This window comes from Mustela nivalis, assembly GCF_964662115.1.
Source record: "Mustela nivalis genome assembly, chromosome: 7".
In the NCBI taxonomy this organism is placed as follows: domain Eukaryota; kingdom Metazoa; phylum Chordata; class Mammalia; order Carnivora; family Mustelidae; genus Mustela; species Mustela nivalis.
Genome location: NC_139026.1, coordinates 109,400,029 through 109,421,630, shown reverse-complemented (window position 1 = coordinate 109,421,630; position 21,602 = coordinate 109,400,029). Strand labels below are relative to the sequence as shown.

Sequence of the window (21,602 nt, the reverse complement as noted above, 5' to 3'; positions counted from 1 at the left end):
GCTCCCCCTCTCTCCCCTTTCCTTTGGCAGAGAGGGGCAGGACCCTGGCGGCAGGAGGCCCCTAGGAAGCGGGGTCTGTCTCCAGTTCAGAGGGATGCAAGGCAGTGTCTTCCATCCTGCTTGGGGAGCAGGAAAAACTGAACCCCTTTCCTGGTCAAAGGGTGATATATTCCAGAGAGGGTAACTGGAGGGGTGTGCAGGCAGCCCATCTGCCCAGCAGTCCTCCAGAAAGGGGCCCTGAGCCACACGGAGCTGAAATCACATGGTCACACACAGGTCAATGAGCCTCAGTAACCCCAGATCAGGGCTGCTTAGGGGACTACAGTGCCAGGGCAGGCCAGCTGTAAGCTCAGGGGCCTGCTGCAGCTGGCTGATGCGGGAGGAGGTGGGGGGACTAAATGCAAGCCCCCACCCCGCCACACACCATACTTGGCTTTTCTAGGCTTCTTCCTCTTATCTAGATGGGGGAGGCATGGAAGGGAAAAAAAAACCAAAACCTGGTATTCAAGAATTCAGAAGCCTAACCAGTCAGGACAAGGAAGTTGGGGAAATTGATATTCCAAGAGATGACAAGTGTCTGATCCAAAGGCAAAGGAGCGAAGCCAGGGACTTGTCCCAGCGAGACCACAGCCTATGACCAAGCCCCCTAAGTGACCCTCCTTTGAGTCTCTTAAAATCTCCCTAACAAGAAGATGGCACAGTGTGTTGCCAATATGTCAGGGATATCTCAGCATCCCTCTTCTATTTCACTTGTGTTGGCAGGGGTGGGGGAGGGTGGTCATCAGGATCAGGAACGGGGGAGGGGGAAGTTGAAAAACTCCCTCAACTCAGGATGACTCTCACAGGCACTCCTGCACCTCCTTTCTCTCTGTTCTAATGGAAGACAGACTCAGCAGGGAGGGCTCAGACAGAAGTCCCAGGAGGAGAGAGAGAGAGAGCGGGTCTTCTACCTCCTGGGAATTCCGTGCCTCTCACCTACACAGGGTGCATCCTACCTTCAAACTAACTGTACCCACCTGCCTCTAAACAGACCTCTGCTTCTCCAGCTCCTTCCCTGAGTCTGGAACAGCCTCCTTCCCCATGGGTAGCCTCCCCCTTCCTAAAAACCCAACCAGAAAGTCTGCTCGTTTACAAAGGCTCCCTGGATGGTCCACAGACTTGACCTTCTCCCATCTATAGCCTTTCTTGGGGCCATCTTTGAGATTCTTATCCAGAAAATGTAAAGCCACTTTCTGTGGTATGGTTTATCTTCTTTCATAAACTAGGAACTGTTCCGGAAGAGGGACTCTGCCTCTCCCACGCCCCAGTGCCTTCTTGTCAGCTGAATGAGGGAGAGAAGGGACCAGCCCAAGCCTAGGCATCAGGGGACCCAGAGTCTAGACTCTGTTGCTCATTAGCTATTAGTTAGTTAATGGACCTGACAGCCCTGGGCCTTGCTTTCCTGTTCTGTAGAACGAGGAGATAGAATGATTGAGGTCTCTGGTCTCCCTTCGGTTACTGGCACTCCGTGACCTTGAGCATCTGCTGGCTCCCCAGCTTGTAGGCATAGGAGATAGGCCCCTCCTAGCCTCGCAGCTCTAGATCCCTTAAACAGTCTCTGTGCTGAGCTATTAGGGCAGAGAAGGGAGAAGGACAAAGGAGATACTAGAGCTGGGGGTAAAATGTGGAGGTGCTGACCCCTGGGAGCACGACTTCTGACAGGGAGCCCTTCCCTCTGTGCACACAGCTGCTTCGCTTTGCGGCCTGTGACAACAAAACAGCGCCATAGTGACAGACAGGACTTGGAGCGAAGAGGTACATCTTGATAAGCTGCCTGCTGCCTGTGGCCTTACAGGGCTCTTTGTTAGGTTGTCTGAGAGTCAAGCAGATCTTAAAGAAAAGCTGCTTTGGAGGAAGACCTGAGATCATTCCAGAGACGCAGGGGAGAGAGGTCAAGAGGAGACCCCGGGGAGGGGGAAGGACAGGCCCGGCTAGGGCCAGGATGAAAGGGGTGTCATTTTTCCACATTTATCAAATTGCAGCAGGACCTGGGGATCAAGGTCAGGCTCTGAAACAAGGTCCAATCATGTCTGGGCAAGAGGGGGAGGTCCCACTGCTCCCCTGGCGGAGCAGCCCAGGATGGCTAGATGCTTCGTGTTCCCTTTGCTGGATCTCTCTGCACTCAGAGTTCTGAGCTTGTCTGCAAACATCAGACCGTGAGGCATGATCTCCTGCACACGGCAGGCTGCTAGGAGGTGCTGGGAGGGAAGCTGGCCAGCCTGGGGCTCCCCTGACATGGGGGGCCAGTGAAGTCCTGACGATGGCCGGCCACCTGAGCAAGCAGCCCAGAGACCCAAGCGTCACACTGGCAGTTCTCCCAGGAGAGAAGGCTGGGCTGTCTCAGTGTCTGGGGTGGAAAAGTACAGTTTGGGCTGTAAGGCAGGATTTGAACAGGGTTTGAAATGATAAGTCACGAGGCAGGGCAGAACAGACAGTCTGTTGATGAAGAGGTTCCCATGCCCCTCACTCGCTCCCCAGTCCTATCTCAACCCCTGCCCTCGGGATCTAGCACCTCCTGTCTCGAGGAAGTTCTTTCTGTCTCACCCAAAGTCCCCGTTCCTTAGTGGATTCCCTCCTAGGCCTTCAAGGGAATCAGAGCACAGCTTCAACTCTAGGGACTCAAGTTCAGATCTGTAAGAGGGCGAGGCTCCATACAGAAAGAAGGAGTTCAACATGGTCCTGAGCCCCAAAGGGACAAGACTGAGAGATCTTATAGAATTCGTTTCCCCATCAAGAGGCTGGCTCAGTGGAATTCACAAATATTTACCTATTTAATTCAAAAGATATTTTTGGAGCGCCATGATATGTTAAGTCTGATGCTAGGTGCAAGGGATTAGAACTCTCTCCTTCTTGCCTATTAGCCCCCATGCCAATAAGGCAAGACAGGCAATAAATGAGAATAAAATAAATAAATCATGTTGCTGAGAAACTAAAAAATGATGAAATGAGAATGAAGGATGAAGGGGTGGGCTACTCTATCTGGAGAGGTCAGGGAAAGCCTCTGTAGGAGGTGACATTTGGAATGAGATCCGACGATGAGAAGGAGCCAGCCATGTAAAGTTCTAGGGCAAGAGCATCCCAGGAAGGAAGGACAGCGGATGCAGAAGTCCTAGGTGGGAACGAGACTAGCATGTTCGAGGGAGAAGATGATTCAGGTTGAAATCAAAGAGAATGGCAGGGCTGGCTCCTGTGGGGGTTTGAGGCCATATTACAGAGGAGTTTGGATTTTGCTCCAAGAGCAGTGGGAAGACATTGGAAGTCTTTAAGCAAGGGAGTGAGGTGATCTTCAGAAAGATCACTGTCATGACTCTTGGAGAACGGATCACAGAGAGGCTGCTTGGGGGTCTAGAATATTAATGCAAGTGAGAGATGTTGGTTTGGCCCAGGGTGGAGCAGACGGACTTACCGTGTTTTGGAATAAGGTCTGCAGAACTCGGACGGGATACAGGAAAATGATTACAATTAAGTGGAATATGCTCCAGATGGTGAAGTCTCAAGGAGGGTCACATTTTGGGGAGAAAAAGCCCAGGTTCAGTTTAGAACCTGTGAGGTTTGAAATGCTCTCAGTGACTCAAGCATGGAGAGGTAGTAAGCATTTGGAATGTCCTCAGCTCTGCATACGGATCCCAAACACAAAGGACCCAGAACTAGTCTTAGAGGAGCTTATGCACCAGCTGTGAGACAGAACCCCCCGGGGGGGGGGGGGACCTTCTTTGCTCCCCACTCCTCCCATTTCTACGCAAAACCTCAAAAACCTGTTTCTTTAGGGGAAATCAACCCCCACTCTCTCAAGACTCTCCGTGTTTGAATCATAGCATTTCTTCTAGCTCAGGAATGTCATGATTCTAGGTACCGTGGCTTCGAGCAAGCAGGTAGAGAGACAGAGTCTGTCTCTAGGAATAGGAAGAAAGCTCTTTGACCAAGGAAGCCAAGGACAGGGGTAGATAAACTTTCCTAATCCCAAAGATTTGATCATTCTAAGCATTAGTGTGATGGCTCCGTGACAATTTTGAGAAGGTTCCTCTTCTTTCACTCAGCCTTTATTCTACAGGTGAAAGAAATTGTCTAAAGTGAGTATCAGAGGCGGCCTCACAAGAAAGAATAAGGGGGAGAGCCTGAGGAGTCCCCTCAGTCCTCCAGGGCTGGAGGGAACCGTGGAAGGGAGGAGGGATGTGCCAGCAAACACTGGGCCCTCCAGCACAAGCTTTGTGTGTGGATTACTGCTGTCCGTGTGTCTTTTGTTTCGGTCATGACCAAGAATTCCATGTACTTGTGTCCTTCTCACCGACTCCTTTCAGCCAACAACAAGGAAGTGCACAAAGAACTCAAATGTTCCCATATCAGAGGACCTGCTCAAGAAAGCTAGCCACGCTTCCAGCCACAGAGCTGCCATGAGACTCCAAGGGAGGGGGAGGGGCCTCTCAGAGACCTGGTTCCATCGTCTATAACCATATGAGCTCTAGAACTGTGTTATCCAACATGGTGGCCACCAGCCACATGTAGCTATCTAAATTTAAACAAATTAAAGTTATATTTTAAAAAATCTAAAATTCAGGTCCTCCATCATAACAGCCATATGTCAAGGGCTCCACAGCCACATGTGACTAGTGGCTACTGTATGAAACAGTGCAGAGCTTGGACGCCCCATCATTTCAGAAAGTTCAATCAGACAGCATTGCTTTTGAAGAGCAGTTTCCAAACCCTGGTTCCCGGGCCAGTGGCATCAACACCAAACACCACCTGGGAGCGCTCTAAAAATGCAAATTCCCAGGCCCCGCCCCAGGCATATGGGGATGGGGACAAATCCTCCAGATAATTCTTTTCTTTTTTTTTAAGATATTATTTATTTATTGGAGAGAGAGAACGTAAGCAGCTGGGAGGAGCCCGATGCGGGGCTCGATCCCAGGACCCTGTGATGGTGACCTGAGCCAAAGACAGATGCTTAACCAACTGAGCCACCCAGGCATCCCCTTCCAGATGAACCTAACACATACGAAGTTTGAGTACCAAAGCTCTAGTGTAGAATAATATTCTCTCTCCCTGTCCATTTGAGCCTCAACAATCTTATACCCATTCAGCCTTCCTAGGGCAAGAATAATCATGACGTGTTCTATAACCAAGGAACAAATCCAAAGATGCAGCTCTAACCCAGGGCCAGAGCTCTGGCCCCTTGACCCTTCCTTGGTCTCATTTTTTTTTCCGCCAAACTTGTCTAGGATCATTTCATATTGAAAACAAAAGGATACGATTCTATAGCTCTTTGCTGTAACTCCAGTCCATTGAGAAGAGCCGGCTGCTGAGTTTGGGGAAGTCAGAATGATCACAATGGAAAATCTCTCCACCGAGTGGCCATGGGTTGATTAGAATGTCCCATGAATGTGCGGGAGCAGTCGGGAACCCACATCCACTCCCCCTGTACGGACCAGGGAGCCATAACCCCCGGTGGGAGACTGCTCACCCACGCCCGCCGGCTCCTTCCTGACCACTGTGACCCAGCCGTGAAGAACAGAGAGGTTAAGAGCCTCAGAGACAGACCCCAGCTGCGTGTCCTGGTTCTGTCATTCGGAGCCGGGGGACTGAGGCAAGCAGGCCGTCTCCGCAAGCCTGTTTCCTCCTCTGTGAAGCCCCAGTAAGAATAGAACTGCTCTGCTGTGGGGATGAAATAAGCCCATGGATGTGAAGGTGCCCGGCACTCAAAATTTTCAATGTTATTATACCAGACAGTAGGAAGTCAACCTAGTTTTTCTATTCTTTTTCTTTTCAATAGAACCTGCCTTTTCTTTGTGTTCTCTGACCTCAGATTTCTCTTAGCATGTGAGCTCTAGCTTGGGTCTTCAAGCCTGTTTGGGAACCAAAGAGACATGCATAGCCCCTTGTAAGTGGCATCACCAAGGGGTAGTTTTTGCCAGCTGGCAGCATGTCTGGTTTTCTGGAAACAACCCGCAAACCTGGGTAAACCTGGTCACACCTTTCGGCAAGGAAAGCGCCTTCCTACAAAGTAGGGGAGACCCTGAGCAGGGATTGGGTACAAGACGGGCTGTTGTGTCAGGCTTGAAATCTAGAAAGCTCCACGTGGGGCCCTGAACCCCCATCTCAGCCTGCCGCTTTTGGTCGCCGCGACCTTGAACAGATGGCTCTGTCTCTCTACCTCTGTCCTTCCATCCTTGGGAGAGGGGAAAATAATGTGCCCAGTGCATCTGCCTTGAGTTTCCCAAGATCAGAAGATGAATGCCACCCTCATTGTTCTCTAGAACCTGGGTCTCATCTTTCTCTGGAAGCATTTTCCAGAATTATCTGCTGCAAAGAGACAGAAACTGCACCCCCCCCCCGCCCCCCGCCGCCGCCAGGAGTCCAGGCTGGGCTCTCACAGGCTCCTTTCTGACTCAGCTATGGTACTACCCCTCCCCTCGGTTCCTGCTGATGCACCTCCTCTCTCTAACTTGAATCTATTTTTTTCTCTCACTGTCTCTTCCTTCGCACAACCCCCCTCCCCCAAAACACACCCATGGTCTTGTCTCCCCTCTTCCCACTTCTCCGCAGCGGTGGGCGTCCAGATGAGGCTGGAGTTCCTGCAGCGCACATTCTGGGCGTCGACCCAGCAGGTGGGTGTGATGGGGCCAGGTCAAGGCCAGAGGCTCCCTCCTGCTGCCCCACTGCCTCCCGAGGGCCCCTCTCTTCTGGGATCCTCGCTCAGCTCTCCTGGATCCCTTCCTTCTCTGCCTGTCTCCGTTCCCTGTGCCTCTGCCAGTGGCCTGGATCTCTCTGCTCCGCTCAGCCCTGGGAATGAGCAGGACCCCGTATTCCCACCAACCCTGCCCCCGGGGCGAGGAGACGTGTGCCCCTCCATCCTTCTAGCCAAAACCCAAGCCTGGACTGCTTTCCAGCCCACCTGTTGCCTCCCAGCCTCCTCTCCCGGTTCCCTGGAGGCCTCTGCCTTTCCTGGGTTTCCTCAAGTCCCCTTCAAGTTCCTCCACCAGAATCTGCCCCTCTGTTCCAAGACCTTATCTGTCCACTTGCTGTTGCCGCTTCCTCACTTCAAGCAGGTTTAGGGAACCATGACATGAAGATGGAGAGGATGGAATGGGAAGGGACACCTGTCCCGTAACCTAGTGTCACCCTCCAGGTCACACAAAGAACAGGAGCCTCCGAAGCCACCCCAGGAGGCTTCTGGCACCATGAGGCTGATCTCCAACCCTCACGCATGGGATGCAGGGGTGCGGTTCCCTCGGAGGGGAATGTGGCTGAACCCCTGTGCGTGGACAGCTGGTGACACATAGCCTCACCCACACATACAGCACACGTGTGTATCGTGCCCGCACACACACAAACGGCTCATGTACACCCTACCCATACAACACACCACATATGCCCTACAAAGACGCACACCCAGCACAGTGTGTACACACACGCACACACACAAGTATGCCTCAAACACACATTCACCATCCCCCTCACACAAACACAAGCACACACATAACCCACACACGACACAGACGTGCTCATGCGGTGCGTGTCTCCCGCGTTGACACACACATACACGGAGGCACATACCATGTACAGTTTCTCCTCTTCCTTCTAGTGCAGCCCAGTGGATGGACCCTGCCCAGAGAGCTGCAAGGACAGTGTAAGTTCTGTCCCAGGGGAAAGGGGGGGGAGCGGGAACCATGGGCCCCACAACTAAAGAGGGTCCCTTTGCAGTAGACATGGGGGTGCTCCCCACACACCAGGCCAGGTCCAGCGGTCAGGGCTTAGCCATGACCTTCCTCCCGGTCTCTCCCCAGGAGCTGGACTGCTTCGTCATCGACAACAACGGGTTCATCCTGATCTCAGGGCGGTCTCAGGAGGTAAGGTGTCCGGGAGGTGGAAGGAGGGAGGAGTCGGATCATCCCCCAGACAGGCCAGTCAAGGAAAGGACTGACCGTGGTTGCTAATGGCGGCTTGGGGCACCAGGAAGTAATGGCAGCTTAGGGCAGATTAGAGGGAACAGTCTGAAGAACGCAGAGTCTCTTCTCCAAGCCAAGTCAGTGTAGGAAGACCACAAAATGCAGACACTTCACTCAGATCATCAGAGAAAATGTTATTTCTTTATTTTGTCTCTCCCTAATCCAGCCTCGTCCCATGGTTGGTAGGGAAACTGTCCACACGACGAGGAGAGGCTCTGCCCGGCTCCACCGCAGGGCCCCCCATGTTTTCTGTGCTCTGGCCGTGATGCTGACTGGCCTGGCCTTAGAAGCCTCCTCCCAGAGTGCAGACACCCTCAGACTCATCACCCCACTCCCCTCCATCACCTTCCTGCCCCTTTAATCCACTTAGGCCACTGCTGGGGGGCTCATCCACAGAGAGCAGGGGGCCTGTGTGCCGGGGTGAAGGCCCTTTTCTGAGTCACAGACTTCTCATTGTGTCCTCGTGTGGAGCAAAGGGCAGGGGAGCTCTCGGGGGTCTCATCGATACTGACCAGATCCCATTCCTAAGGGCCTGATCATACTGATCATGATCCCATTCCTAAGGGCCTCATGATCTAATGACCTCCCAAAGGCCCCACCTTCTACCTTCAAGCCAAGAAGATCCAGCGACAGACAATGACAACAAAGCAGAAGTCAATGTCTTTTGGAACCTAATTTCAGATGTGGCATCCCATCACTTTTACTATATTTTACTCACAAGAAGCAAGTTACCAGGTCCAACCTACCCAGAGGCTGGGACCATTGTGAGTTGTTGCCGAATGGCCCTACCACACTCCCCTCCACCTCCCCAAACACACTCCCGTGGTGGGGGCACTGGCAGCAGCAGCAGCAGCGTCTGGGACCTTGATAGGAATGCAAGTTCTTGGGCCTGACCCAGATTGGAGAGTCAGAAGCTCTGGGATGGGGCCCTCCAACCCTGCTGTGACAAGTCCTCTGCTGACTCTGAAGCCCGACAAAGTCTCAGGACCACCGCCTAGCCTTTCCTGCCAGCGGCTGTTGATCTGGACGCACTTTCCCTGCCGGGCTAATATGCCGGAAGGTCCAGGCTGCTTCTTGTCCCTGCCAAGGTCCACCCAGAGGTCTGGGGAGAAAAGACTGTCCCTGCTCCAGACGCCAACTTTCCTCCCCACCCTGCCTCACGGAGGCCTTCCTGCCGGGCAAACAGGGCAAGTGCAAAGCCCCAGGGCACCACCTGTCTGTGGCCTGCGGGAGGGGCAGGGGCGGCCTGGAACTCCTGCCCCAGTGGTGTTCCAGGCCTACTGATTAGACATTTGGTCCCCCTGGGCCTCTCTTCCAGCTCAGGGTTCATTGTTATCATGAAAGACTACAGATGACAGGATTACAGCCCTCCGCGGGGGCCTGGAAAGAGCAGCAGACAGCTGGGGCCATGAGAGTGACAACAGCTCTGTAGATCTCTGTAATGTTTACAGTGGACCTGTCATCCCAGATTTGGGGATCCCTAGTCCTCCCGCTTGCCTGTGGGTAGCACCTTCACAGGAGAGCTCCAAAATGGACCTCACAGGGGCACCAAAGCTAGAAAATCGAATGCCCCATCATGAGGAGGTGAAATCTCTCTGAGGCGGGTGCAGCACCCTCTCCCTCCCTGCCCCCAGCCCAAAATGCTGGGCTTGCCTTCTGACCAGGGCAACCCTTTCCGCCCTCAGAGGGCCTCTGATGTGCCTGTCTCAGCTCATTTTCCTCAGCAATCCCTTCTCCCTCCCTGCTTCCCTACACACTGAGTGCCGGGTGCCTCCAAAGAAAAAGTCAGTTGGCCACCTGCCCCCTGGGTGGCTCTCTCTGGAGCACAGTCCCTATGCTCTCTCTCCCACATGCTTCCCCAGCTCCACTGTGGGGCCAGAGAGACTGAGACTGTCAAGAGACTGAGCAGCTCAGGGGAGCCCGCGAATGGGGGGCTATACATGAGAAAGGAACACCTTACGTTTTTAGAGAAGAAACCGAGGCTGTCCATCGGTAAGAAGAGACTGTGAGACATCTGCTCCATCCCAGAATCACGGGCTCTCCCACCCAACCTCAGGTCCCCCTTCCCTCTGGGGACCAGAGCTCCACACAGGCATGCAAATTAGCCTAGTTCTGGGGGCTGCGGCCCAGCCACCGGGAATACTCATCAGTTCCGGGTTCTCTGCCGCCACCTGCCCCCTGTCTGCTCCCTGCACCCCCGCACGCACTCCTGCCTCATTACAGACACTGAAAACACAGGCAGCCCCAGGCCCTTTTCATACAGCCCCAGAGCTCGGGCAGTCCAAAGGACCGTTGCTTATTTGTGGATTGTGCCCTGGAAACATGGAGCCCTGCCCCACTGCAAGCAAACCCGAAGGCAGGTGGCACTCGGGGTGCAGGGACCTGGAGCTTCCAGACCCTGGATAGCACCGTGGCTGGAAAGACGCCACAGACCCCGCAGTCAGTCTGGGCACCCTGAACTGACAAGGGTGCTCCAGTTTGAGTGTTTGGACTTCAGCTTTGCAGGGTCAGGAACTAAGTCAATCTACCTTTTTGAGGCACTGATGGACTCTGATGAAGTTCCAATGAAACGATCAGCTAAGAAATGTGTTCTGCTGTCAGCAGTGGAGCCCCCACCACAGGGTTTTAACCAAATCAAAGGTTTATTCTCTCACATAAAAGAGTAGATGAAGGTAGCCCAGGACTGGTACGGTCTGGTCACCAGGAGTCTGCATCCTCAAGGTCACAACATGGCTAAAGGAGCTCCTGCCTTCTTGTCCCTTTTCCAGACCAGAAGGGAAACAGCCATGAATGAGGTACTCCTCCTATGGAGTCTTCTCCCTTTAAACAGATTCCCGGATGTCCCACATGGTGACTTTGCTCAGTTTTCATTGGCCAACTCTGGCCAGAGGGGAGTCTGGGAAATGTAGTCTTTTAGACGAACACACTGCTACCATAATTCAAGTCCGGCTTGCCTTACCTGAAGAAGGGGAGCCCGGTCAGTCATGTTGTTTATGTATAGAAGAGGATACATTTTTTTCCAGTGTCCAGGAGCTCATCTTCTCAGAATCAAGTGTCTGAACTGTGGTGTTTTTGGTGAATAAGCGTAGAGTTTGGAAAGAAAAGCCTTGTGGGAATTTGGGCCAGCCTCATTTCTACTCCACTGCACTTTCCCAGGGAGAAAACTCCGGTCACTCATTCATTGCCCGTCCAATCCCTCACACATTCCTTCAGCAAAGATGCACGGAACAGTAACCACGAACAAGACACTGGGTGGTGTGGGGGACCGGGAGGTAGGTGTCTGCCCACAGGATCTCCCCGTCTGGTAAGGCAGGAGGACACACACATCTGGTCCCTGCAACAGCAAGAAGCAACCCACAGCTGATGGAGAGGGATCGCGTGAGCTCAAGGAACTTCAGGCGGCTTCAGGGCTGCACTTCGGAGAACGGCAGGAACGGATACCTCACACCTTTCCACTTGCCAGTCTCTCCCTCAAATGCCTTCGACTCCTCCCTGCTCTCCCCTGCTCTCTCCACTGCCCTGCTCCAAGAAGCCTCGAAGGCCTCAGAACAGAGGGGTCTTCTGGCCAAAGAGAGTGCAGGGCTCAGACAAGCCTGCATGTCCCATCCCGCACTCTCTGGGCCACCCCCTCCCCTCATGCCTTTGTCCTTAGCCTGAGGAGGGAGGCCTTAAGTCCAGCTGGAAAGGTGAGAAACGAAAGACTTCCTGGAGGAGGACAACAAGGAAAGCTCCTTGGAGTAAGGACTGGGGAAGGGTTGTCCAGGCAGAGAGAAGAGCCAAGGCCAGAGCAACTCCTTATCCTATGCCCACCACATACGGAGCCCTGGCCGTGTTCCAGATGCTTGGCACAAGCTATCCCCTCCCCGGCCCATGGCCACACAGTGGAAAGTGCCGGAGCCGGATCTGAATCAAAATCTGATGCTGAAGTCCAGGCTCTTTCCTCTTTCCTCTCTGCCATGCTGAGAAGGCCGCAGAAGCAAGAGACCGGGGCAGGTGGGGAGGTCAGTGTAGGGGTGAGGCTGGAAGGCAGCCTGAAGCCAGAGCTTGACTGTCATCCAACTCGGGGGACTTTGCGGGCTTGGAGGGTACGGCCTCGGCTGGTGCACATGGTGGGTGCTCACCAGTGCTGGCTGACTGGGCCATGGAGGAGAGACTCGGGGGAAGGAGGATCCTATTTTGCTCTTTAGGAAACACAAAAAATAGAGAGACCAAATCCCAGCTGTGTTGGCAGCAGGGCTGGGGACTGGACTCCAATCGTAGCCCCTAGATTGATTTCATAGCCAACTAAATGAAAAGTGCTAAGATAAAGAATAGGGCAGGGGAACCTGTTAAAGGGGGAGGGAGCCCGTGGAATGGGTACAGTTCTGATTCTGTTGCCTGGTATCTACAGGGGAGACCCAGCCCACCCCCGACTGGAGCTAGCTGTGAGCCCTGGCCTAATGTGGGAGACTTAGAAGCCTTCATCCCGCTTCCCTCCTCTTCCTCTCCTCCCTCCCTTTCTTCCTCCTCTTTCTCCCACTCTCCCTCCTCATCCCTCCCTCCCTCTCCATCTCCCTCCCTCTCTCTCTCTCTCTCCATCTCTCTCTCTCTCCCTGTCTCTCTCGCCCTCACAGATGGGAAGATTCCTGGGGGAGGTGGATGGCGCTCTCATGACCCAGCTGCTCAGCATGGGGGTGTTCAGCCAGTAAGTGGGACACGTTTCTCCCCAGACTGACTACACACAGAAAAGGCAGGAGCTGATGCTAACTGGTCCCGACAGATATCAGGATCCTGACCTCAAAAACCCACAGTGAAAGCCCCAAAGAGCTAACAGAGCAACCTTTCTGAAGCCAGAGACTAGATATGAGGTGGAGAGGGGTATAAGGTCATATGGGCCCTTAGAGGGAAAACCGAATTTGCTGTTCCATGTCTTCAAAGCAGTGGAAGTGCAGAGATGAAATCCGTCTGATCGCCCATCCTCCCTCCCTCGCCCTCAGGAAGCTTGGGAAATGGGAACCCTGCAGCAAACCCCCACCCCGGCTGGGGGAAGGCCTGACTCCCCAGGTCCTGTTTCTGATTTTCAGAGTGACCATGTATGACTACCAGGCCATGTGCAGACCCCTGAGTCACCACCCCAGTGCCGCCCGGCCCCTGGTCAGCGTGAGTGTCACCCCAGACCTTTCTTCCCCCAGGACCCCACTCTTGACTGGGACCAGAAAGTAATGTCAAATCTCCTCCCACCCCACCCCCGGACCCACACCCCTGCTCCCTGTCCTCAGCCTGCCCCTGGGCGGGCCTGTGGGTCTTCTCTCCGGGGCTTCTGGGGATTGTTCTGGCGGCCCCCTGAGGCAACAAGCCTCTGGCAGAGAAAGCAGAGGGCAGCCCCTGGATTGTTTTGTTCCTGCCTCACTTGCAAGTAAGTGCTTTCACACATATCACAAAGGATGCCAGGAGCAGCACCAAGTGGCTCATCAGGGAGAGAACTGGAGGAGTCCTCCTGATGGGCATGGTGGAACCCCAAGTGCCCTAGGAATTTATCACATAACAGTTGTAAATGCTCCCTCTGCTGGGAAGGGGTGGGAGATGGTGGCGGCCGGAAGGGGCAGGTGGGGAGCTCCTCCCTCCACCGCATGTGCTGGTCTTTAATGACGGTGCCCAGGGGAGCGCCCTCAGCTGGGGCCTGGGCCTAACCCTGTGTCCCCTCTCCTTCCCAGCCAATCTCTGCCCTCCTGACCGCTACCAGGTGGCTGGTGAATGAGCTCTTGCTGTGAGTGAGGTCTGCGCCTTGGGCGGGGACTTGGGGGGTACCCGGGGGACTTCATGCAGGTGTGCCTTATGAGGGAGCCCTTTGAGCAGGAGCTGCATGAGGTCCCCAGAACCCCAGAGGAGGCAGGCGAGATCCCCGGGTGTCTCGCGCCTGCCCCCCAAACACACTGCTGCCCAGCGGGGAGGCGCCCTGCTCACCCAGGAGCCCCAAGCAGGGAAGAGGGTGTCCTGGAGGAGAGGGGCTAGACCAGGGGCCGCCAGGGAGCTCTGGTGCTCCAACCCCTCAGGCCCCCGGGTCAGGAGGGCACCGGGTCTTGGGGATTCAGCTCTGTGTCTGACAGGATCCTTCTGGAGTGGAGTGCATGGGGCTCCTGGCCAGCAGACAGTGGGGCTGAGGGTGAGTACGCAGGACTGCAAAAATGGAGTGTTTGCTCTCAAAGCCATTTCAGTAGGAACCTGTCACCTCTGGGAGGATGACAGATGGGATGGGGACTCTGGAGAGTCCGTGCCTCCCATCTCACCTCACCAGGCCCTCTCTCATGGCCTCCCCTCACTTCTGGCTCCCCTCACCTCTCTGTGTGACATCATACCACTGCCATCTCCGGACACCACTGCTCCATGTGACATCATTCATTCCATGCGACATCGCCACCCTGTGCCATCCTGCCCTCCATGTGACATCGTGCCCATCATGTCCTGGACAGCCAAAGCTGTCTTCCATCACTGTGAGTAGCCTCACTGAGTTTTCTGGGGGTGCGGGTAGGGACTTCGAAAAGGGACTGTCCTCAGCTCTCCATCCAAGGAAGTCTGAGCTCTCTTCATCCAGGGGACCCCTAACTCAGAGGCCCTCTCCCACTCGAAAGCCCCATCTCTTAAGGCATGAGGGTGTCACCCAGATCTCGTCCCACACAAGTATAGTCCTAGCCCAGGGCAAACAGAACCTCCAGCCATCTCCTTGGGTGAGCTCACTTATGATTCCAAGGGGAGGAAGCGTGATGTGGCCCAGTGGCTGTGACCACGTGCAGGTAAGCAGCCGCCAGGTCTCCTCGTGGAGCAGGAAACAGGGGTGCCTCCAGCTCCCTGTGTCCACCGAGCCCCCAGCAGTGTGCAGGGTTAAGGGTGTGGCAGGTGGAGGCCTAGGTCTGGTCACTTGGGCACTCTGGGGATAATATATCTCCTGTGACCTTGGGTCTGAGGACAGTGCCCTCCACAGGCCCCACCGTGAACCAAAGAAATGTCCTCTGTGTCAACCAGCTGTGACTCTAGACTGCTCTCCCAGAAGAGCGAAGCCACTTGACCTTTAAATGCAAAAGGCAGTCCTTGGCTTCCACTCCCAGGGTAGCTGGGGGGTTTCCTACCACACAGACTGTCTCGCTTTAACCAGCCTTGCTCAACCCCTTCGTCAATAGAGCCTTTTCCATGGGGTTCTGGAACATCTCCACTGCCTGGGCTATTCTCCCCACCCCATTTTTGTTAAGAGTTTGGCTTCCTGATGGTGTCTGTGACAGGAACCAGGAACCACATGTCACAACCCATTTAGAAACAGGGCCCTCCTCCCTCTGCATGGGAACATGGGCCGGGGGCACAGCTCCCCTCCCTGCCGTGCTCTCCCTGCCAGCAGCTACATCTTGCAAACACTGAGAACGATCTCCCTCCGTCTGCTGGTTCACAATTTCTCCTCTTCAGGGAAGCCGCCCCTGGAGCTTCTCCATCCTGCCCAGGAGGCCTGGTTCAGCCACTCATCCATGTCCTCAGTGAATAGCGCTGGACTTGGAGTCCAAGGACATGGACTGAGGGAGGCCCTGAGGGAGGCCCTGTCCCAGCTGCGTGGAGGCCCACTCCAGTCTGTTGTTGTCCGCATGGTCCCTATCGCTGTCATGGAGATAATCTACCCACACGAAGTGGCTCAGGTGACTGGCCCAGCCCCTACAGGGGACCAGGCCAGTATAACTGGGCCCAGGAGGGAGCCGGCCACCAGGCTCCTGCAGGCTTTAGCCAGGGTGCCCACACAGTCAAAGTGCCCAGTAGCAGCCCTGGAAGGTCTGGTGAAACCGACAAAGTGTGCAGAGCCCCGACTGTGGTTCTTCCCCCCAGTTCGCACTTCTCTGCCCACAGACTGGCCTTCCCTTTTGCCTTCACAGTCCAGTGGGAAGTTTCTGGGTCTGGGCGCTCTCCTGCTAACCCCCATGTGATCCTGAGATGGGGGTCTATGAAATGGGGGTGACCCTGCCCACCCTCCCCATTCCACAGATAGTAGCCAAGAACCCAGAAAGTGTAGAGAAGTGCCTGGAAGAAACAGATGTGCTGCGTTAACAAACCAGGGCTGCTATTTTGACCAAAAATAATGTCGTTCAGTCCGTGAACCAGCCCCGTTTGGCTCTTTGCTCACCCTAGGCGCAATGTGTGTCCTCCAGGACTGGGCTGTCCGGGCCTCTGCTATTCATTTTTCCAAGTCCTGCTAGCTTCATCCTTTGTTCCTGAGGGGACTCAGTGCACCACTAAGGAGCTGGAAAACTTGGGAGCTGTGTCTCCTGGGCTTTGGCCACGTTGGGCCCTGGAGGCCCCTGCTGGCTCTCTCTCCCAGGCCCAGGCAGGCTGGCGCTCAGCCCTTGCTGCTCTGCTCAAAACCGGGGGGGGGGGGGGGGGGGGGCGGGGGCTGACCGGGGGTGGGGGTGGTTAGGGAGCAAGCCTAGGGCTGGTCTGCGTGCTGCATGTGCAGAGCACAGTAGCTAGACTTGAGAAATGTCACGTGTATACAATGAATGGGGGGGAGGGGTAGGATTAAGAGACCAAAGTGTCCCCCAAGTCACCCCTTGGCCCTCCTCCTGCCTCTGCTCTCCTCTCAGACCCTGGGTATCAGTGCTGATTGGAGCCTTCAAGGGGTCCCCGCCCAGCCCTTCTCCCAACCAGCCGGCTTACACTGAGGATCGTGCTTCCAAGGGGGGAAGTGGTTTTCCCCCAGGTCACGGGGCTAGTGTGCTAATCACCCACAGCCGAGAGCCAAGGCCCCCCATGCCAGTCTGTTGCCCTTCCCACTGTGACACCATCTGCTCCATTTTTTCTGTCTCTTTTCCTTCCCTGTGTTCCTTCCTCCCCTCCTCCTCTCCGAGCCCTGAGAACCTTCTGACAAAGGGACAAAAGGGTGTTCTATTGCACAGTAGTGACCATGCCTGCCAGCCAGGGTTGCAGCTGAGACCCCCCCCCCCAGGCATGGCTTCCTGGGGCCCTCTCATCTGGCAATGCCCCTTTCCCCATCTGTAACTCTGTCTCTCTGCAGCCCACAAGCACAAGAAACAGGACGTGCTGCAGCCGTGTGACACAGAGTACCCTGTGTTTGTGCACCAGACAGCCATCCGGGAGACCAATGGGATCATTGAGTGTGGAGCCTGCCAGAAGTAAGATCCGAGGGCAGCGCTGCCTGACTGGAGCTGGGCTCCTCCCTTCCCCTCCCCCTGACAACACACCACCACACCCACACCCACCCACCCCTCCCCATCTTTGCTTCCTCTTTTCCTTCGGGAAGGAAACCATGGGCGGGGGCAGAGGGTAGGCTGGCTGGGGGCACCGGGACTGGTTTGGTAGAAGTGGTCCCGAGGCCAGATCTGGGCCCACCCACCCTACCACAGGCTCCAAAAGAGTCTCCACAGCCCCTCTCGGAGGCCCTTTCAGTGTGGGTCACACACATTTGCTTAGCCCACAACAGCTCAGCGGCAGCCAGCCCCGTGCAGGACCAGGGGCATCTGCAGGCCCTGGGAAGGCACCGGAAGGCGAGGATAGCGGTGAGGAAGAAGCCAGTCGGTGCCCCCTCAGAAACCTGTCTGTGCGGAGAAGCAGGCCAGCTCGGGGGCCCTCTCGGGAGTGGTGGGCTGGAGGAGGGCTCCTAGCACTGTCAGGTCACACCGGCCTCTCCTCTCCGTGGCCGGCCTGGAGCCTGTGTGTGCGCCCCGCAGAGACTCAGGCCTTGCCCGTGTGCAAGCCGTGAGACCGAGCTGCATCCTATCGGCTCCAGCCACCGCTGGCCTGAGGCGGGCAGGGAGGCCCGACAGAAACTTCTCTCCCGCCAACTCCCACCCTGACCTCGGGGACCTTCCAACTTGTGAAGTTCTGTGCTGGGCCGCCTCTAGGGTGTCCACTCAGCCAGCTCAGCCATTCGCCAAGGGCTTCTCGGGACGTCCCTTGGACTCCCCAGACCTCAGGGGAATTACTTTCTAGTGTAACGCCTCAGACTTGGCATGGGACAGTCCTACTAGTGTGTGATGTCGGGTGGACGGTAACCTCGCCAGAGCGGTTTTCTGGGAACTCCTGTGACTCGTTTATCTCAAAGGCTTGTCATGAGAATGAAGTGAGTGGTCTGGTGTAAGGCCACGGACTTCAGGGTAGACAGTTTCGAGTTCAAAAACACTCTCTTCTGCTCCGCAGCCCTGTAACATTGGGCAAGTTACCTCACCTCTTCTAGCCTCTGGGTTCTCCTCCACGAAACAGGAACGACAGCAACCTCCCTCGGAGTGGTTGCGGTTAAGTGTGTGTGTGTGAGAGAGAGAAATCATCCACCCCAGAGAAATGCTCACGAAGTGGCAGCTACTGTTACATAAGGCACCAGGCCTCCCGCAGACAGGCTTTCCCGGATCCCTTCCTCCCTCCCTCTGGCGGCTCTCCAGGGCCTTGTGCGGGCAGGCTCTGCCACCTTGTGGCCAAACCTGAGCACCGCATCTTTCCGGCACGGCCTGCCCCAGCCACACATCCCTATCTGCTTGGGAAGTCTTGATTTATGCCTGCTGTCTCTGAATATATTAATGACAATTCTTTTCCCTCTCAAGAATTATCTGAGCCTGCCACAGAGCGCTTCCGCAACCCACTTCTCTCTTGGCCGCAGGATATTTGTGATGCAACAGATTCCCAGCAGTAACCTTCTCCTCCTGGTGACAGACCCCACCTGTGACTGTAGCATCTTCCCACCAGTCCTGCAGGAAGCTACAGAAGTCAAATATATCCTTCCAGCTTCCGGGAAATGAGGGCTGGGGGAGGGATGGAGGTGTTGGTGTCACTGAGGAGCTCAGATATTGAGAGGCGAGGCCATCCTCCCTCCTCACCAACATCCCCCGCCTCCCACCCAGGGCTTCCGGATTTGTTCCCTAACCCCTCCCCACCCCCTAACCCCTGGGTGCCTTCTTCTACAAGGCAGCTGGTCCCACCTGGGCTAGGCTCTTCCCAGACTTAGTCTCTAGAATCTCCAGAATTCGCTGCTGTCATGAGATGTTCGCCTTAACAGTGACTTCCGCACATAATGCGTCTGTCAAGTGTGACAGGCTACGCTCGCAGAAGCTTCGAAGGAGACCAGATTCCTGCCATGCCTTCCATCCAGAGGTAAGGGCTGGAGGGGGGCAAAGGGGCGGGGCTTGGTCTTCATCCACAAATCCTGGGCTCTTGGATGGGGCCTGTGCATTTGCAGATGGGAGCTGATGCTTATGAATGCAGCCCTGCTTGTGCACGTCCGTGGAATACATTCATGCGTGTGCATGGACATTCAGGCCCCTGTGGCGTTCACATGTGGAGGCAACCAGGAGCTAAGGGCCAAATTTCCTAGGGTTTGGGCCCTCAGTGATTTCAAACGCAGTTCCCCCATATTGCCTTCATTACTACTGCAGTTAGCTCCAAACGAGGAAGCTAATATATGCACATGCTAATGACATTGAGCGCCCACTATGTTAGGTGCTTTTAGCTTAAGGCCTCAAGCTGGGTGCCTTACTCATGGTATTGTCTTTGTTGAATATGCCACAATAATCCACATCCACTAAGTTTCCAGAGTTGATGGCTTCCCCAAAGTCATTCTAGAGGATGGTCCCACGGCCACTGTAAGACTAGGGACAAGCAGAGGCTTGAACCCAGTTCTGGGCTGAGTGCACAGCCTCTCCTTTGCCCTAAAAAATAGGCGGTCTAAAAAAGATGGCAGGCAGTGTTTCCTCCATTTTCTGGGCTTTCCCTCTTACCCCAGGTTTTTGGCTATTAGTCCCAGAGGCCCTCCTCCCTCTTCCTTGCCTCATCCTGAAGACTACCTTTTCATCTCTGCTCTGGTTCACAGGAAAATGCGCAGGAGTGTGGCGGCACCGCAGACACCTCGGCCTCACTCCCCATGCTCCTGCTGCCTCTGTGTGCCTGGGGGCTACCACCCCAGCTTTTGCGGTGACACCTCACCTCTGTTTTGACAAGATGATCCTTCCAGAGACACTCTTAAGAGTCGGCCCCTGCCGTGGGATCCACCTCACTACAGTTGGGTTATCACCCAGGTCACTGTTCATCTGTCTTGGGCTAATGATCCCTGCCTCCTGAGATTGCCAGATGGAACCAGAAACCACTTCTTAAAGGCCTTCCAGGGAGCCTAGTACCATCCTTCCTACCTCCTCTTCAGGAGTCCACCGGGAGCTCAACTTGGACCAAGACAAAAGAAGTTAATTGCATCTATTCTCCAGAAGCCCAGACCCAGCCAAGGGTCAGCTGTTTCTAATGAACCTGGTTGGTCTTCGGTAGAATCCAAGAACTTTAAGGTATGAGAAAGAGGAACAGAACGAGGCCAACAGCAGAAATGAGATGAAGAACATACCCCCACCTGAAATAGAGCTTTCTCAAAATGAGATGCATGGTGAGGGGATAGGTCAATTTCCTAGCTGCTGCTCAGAAAGGGGGGGGCGGGCAGCAAAGAAGTAACTAGTAATGGGAAAACCCAGAACAGGAACAGGTATTAAATCCTTTTATATTACTGTGGCATGTCTGCAAACTATGGCTTCTAAAACTTCTGAAAATGTCTTTACAAAATGCTAACATACAGAAACTTTTGCATCTGAGTAAAAGCCAATAGGGTAAAATATATAGCTCCTGCACTAAAAGGTGATAGAACAGGGGAGGTGACAGTCCTTCACAGTGGTCTGGTGAGGGATCTCCTGAAGGCTAGCTCCAGACTCCCCGGGAGGGCCAGCTCCCTCAGTGGTCTGTTCTAGCCACTTATCTTTGTAAGAGACTACCTTGATCTCCACGTCCTGGGACTGAGCCCCATGCCCCATGTCAGGCTCCAGCTCAGTGGGGAGCCTGCTTCTCCCTCTACCTCTGCCTCTCCCCATGCTTGTGTTCTCTCTCTCTCAAACGAATAAATAAAATCTTTTAAAAATAATAAAATAAAATAAAAATTTAACAAAGACTGCCTGACTCTATCCCTGGGGTGGGCATTTCAAGGAACATTCCAACATGCACAGCAGAGTCCACCAGGAGGGGAGCTCTGTCTGGGAACTTACTCTCCACATGCACACCTCCCCCAGGGTCTTAGGGCCCTGGAGCTTCCTCCTCCCTCCCCCGAAAACCTGGCTCCACTGTGAGAGCAACATTAAAGGCAGACCATGTAGAAATTACGAGGTGGCCTCAGAACTTTAAATTCAACCAACATCCAACGAGAAAGTCCAGCCAAGCCCCAAGATAACCATGGACAGCATGCCGGGCCTCGAGAGACCCTTCTCGGCCCTCCACAATTCAGAGTACAAGCTTCCCACCAGCAAATGGCCCCCCTCCCCCTGTACAGTGGGCCAACTTTGAACAATGCATTCATTGCCCTATTTGTAAAATGCCTTACATTACTGATAAGATGACGTCACTTTCACCACTTAGTCTCACAAGCCTGTGAGGTCGGCATTAGCAGCCCTACTTACAGCTGAACAAGTAGAGCCTCAGAGAAGAGAGTGACTCAAACTCACTTGCTCAGCCAGTTTAAGTGGCAAAATAATGCTAGGAATGGCTAAGGCTTACAGGTACATGGTAAGTAACAGGCATTAACTCATTTAAATCTGGCAATAATCCTCTGAAGTAGGTACTGTTATCTGTCCCATATTGTAG

At 54.6% G+C, this 21,602-nt stretch overlaps 1 protein-coding gene across 1 annotated transcript in view; it reads left to right on the top strand.

The window, feature by feature from the left end:
- Nucleotides 1-20,914, top strand: part of CACNA2D4 (calcium voltage-gated channel auxiliary subunit alpha2delta 4) — a gene marked incomplete at its 5' end in the record, with an annotated part of 112,810 nt that extends 91,896 nt beyond the window's left edge. Inside the window, 12 exons of the mRNA XM_082739018.1 lie at nucleotides 6,580-6,641; nucleotides 7,619-7,663; nucleotides 7,821-7,883; nucleotides 12,596-12,666; nucleotides 13,046-13,121; nucleotides 13,676-13,728; nucleotides 14,069-14,124; nucleotides 14,432-14,452; nucleotides 17,005-17,122; nucleotides 18,601-18,713; nucleotides 18,997-19,091; nucleotides 19,807-20,914. Coding sequence (XP_082595144.1) covers nucleotides 6,580-6,641; nucleotides 7,619-7,663; nucleotides 7,821-7,883; nucleotides 12,596-12,666; nucleotides 13,046-13,121; nucleotides 13,676-13,728; nucleotides 14,069-14,124; nucleotides 14,432-14,452; nucleotides 17,005-17,122; nucleotides 18,601-18,713; nucleotides 18,997-19,091; nucleotides 19,807-19,911 — 878 coding nt within the window. The 3' untranslated portion in view covers nucleotides 19,912-20,914. The remainder of the gene's footprint in view (nucleotides 1-6,579; nucleotides 6,642-7,618; nucleotides 7,664-7,820; nucleotides 7,884-12,595; nucleotides 12,667-13,045; nucleotides 13,122-13,675; nucleotides 13,729-14,068; nucleotides 14,125-14,431; nucleotides 14,453-17,004; nucleotides 17,123-18,600; nucleotides 18,714-18,996; nucleotides 19,092-19,806) is intronic.
- Nucleotides 20,915-21,602: the final 688 nt, after the last annotated feature.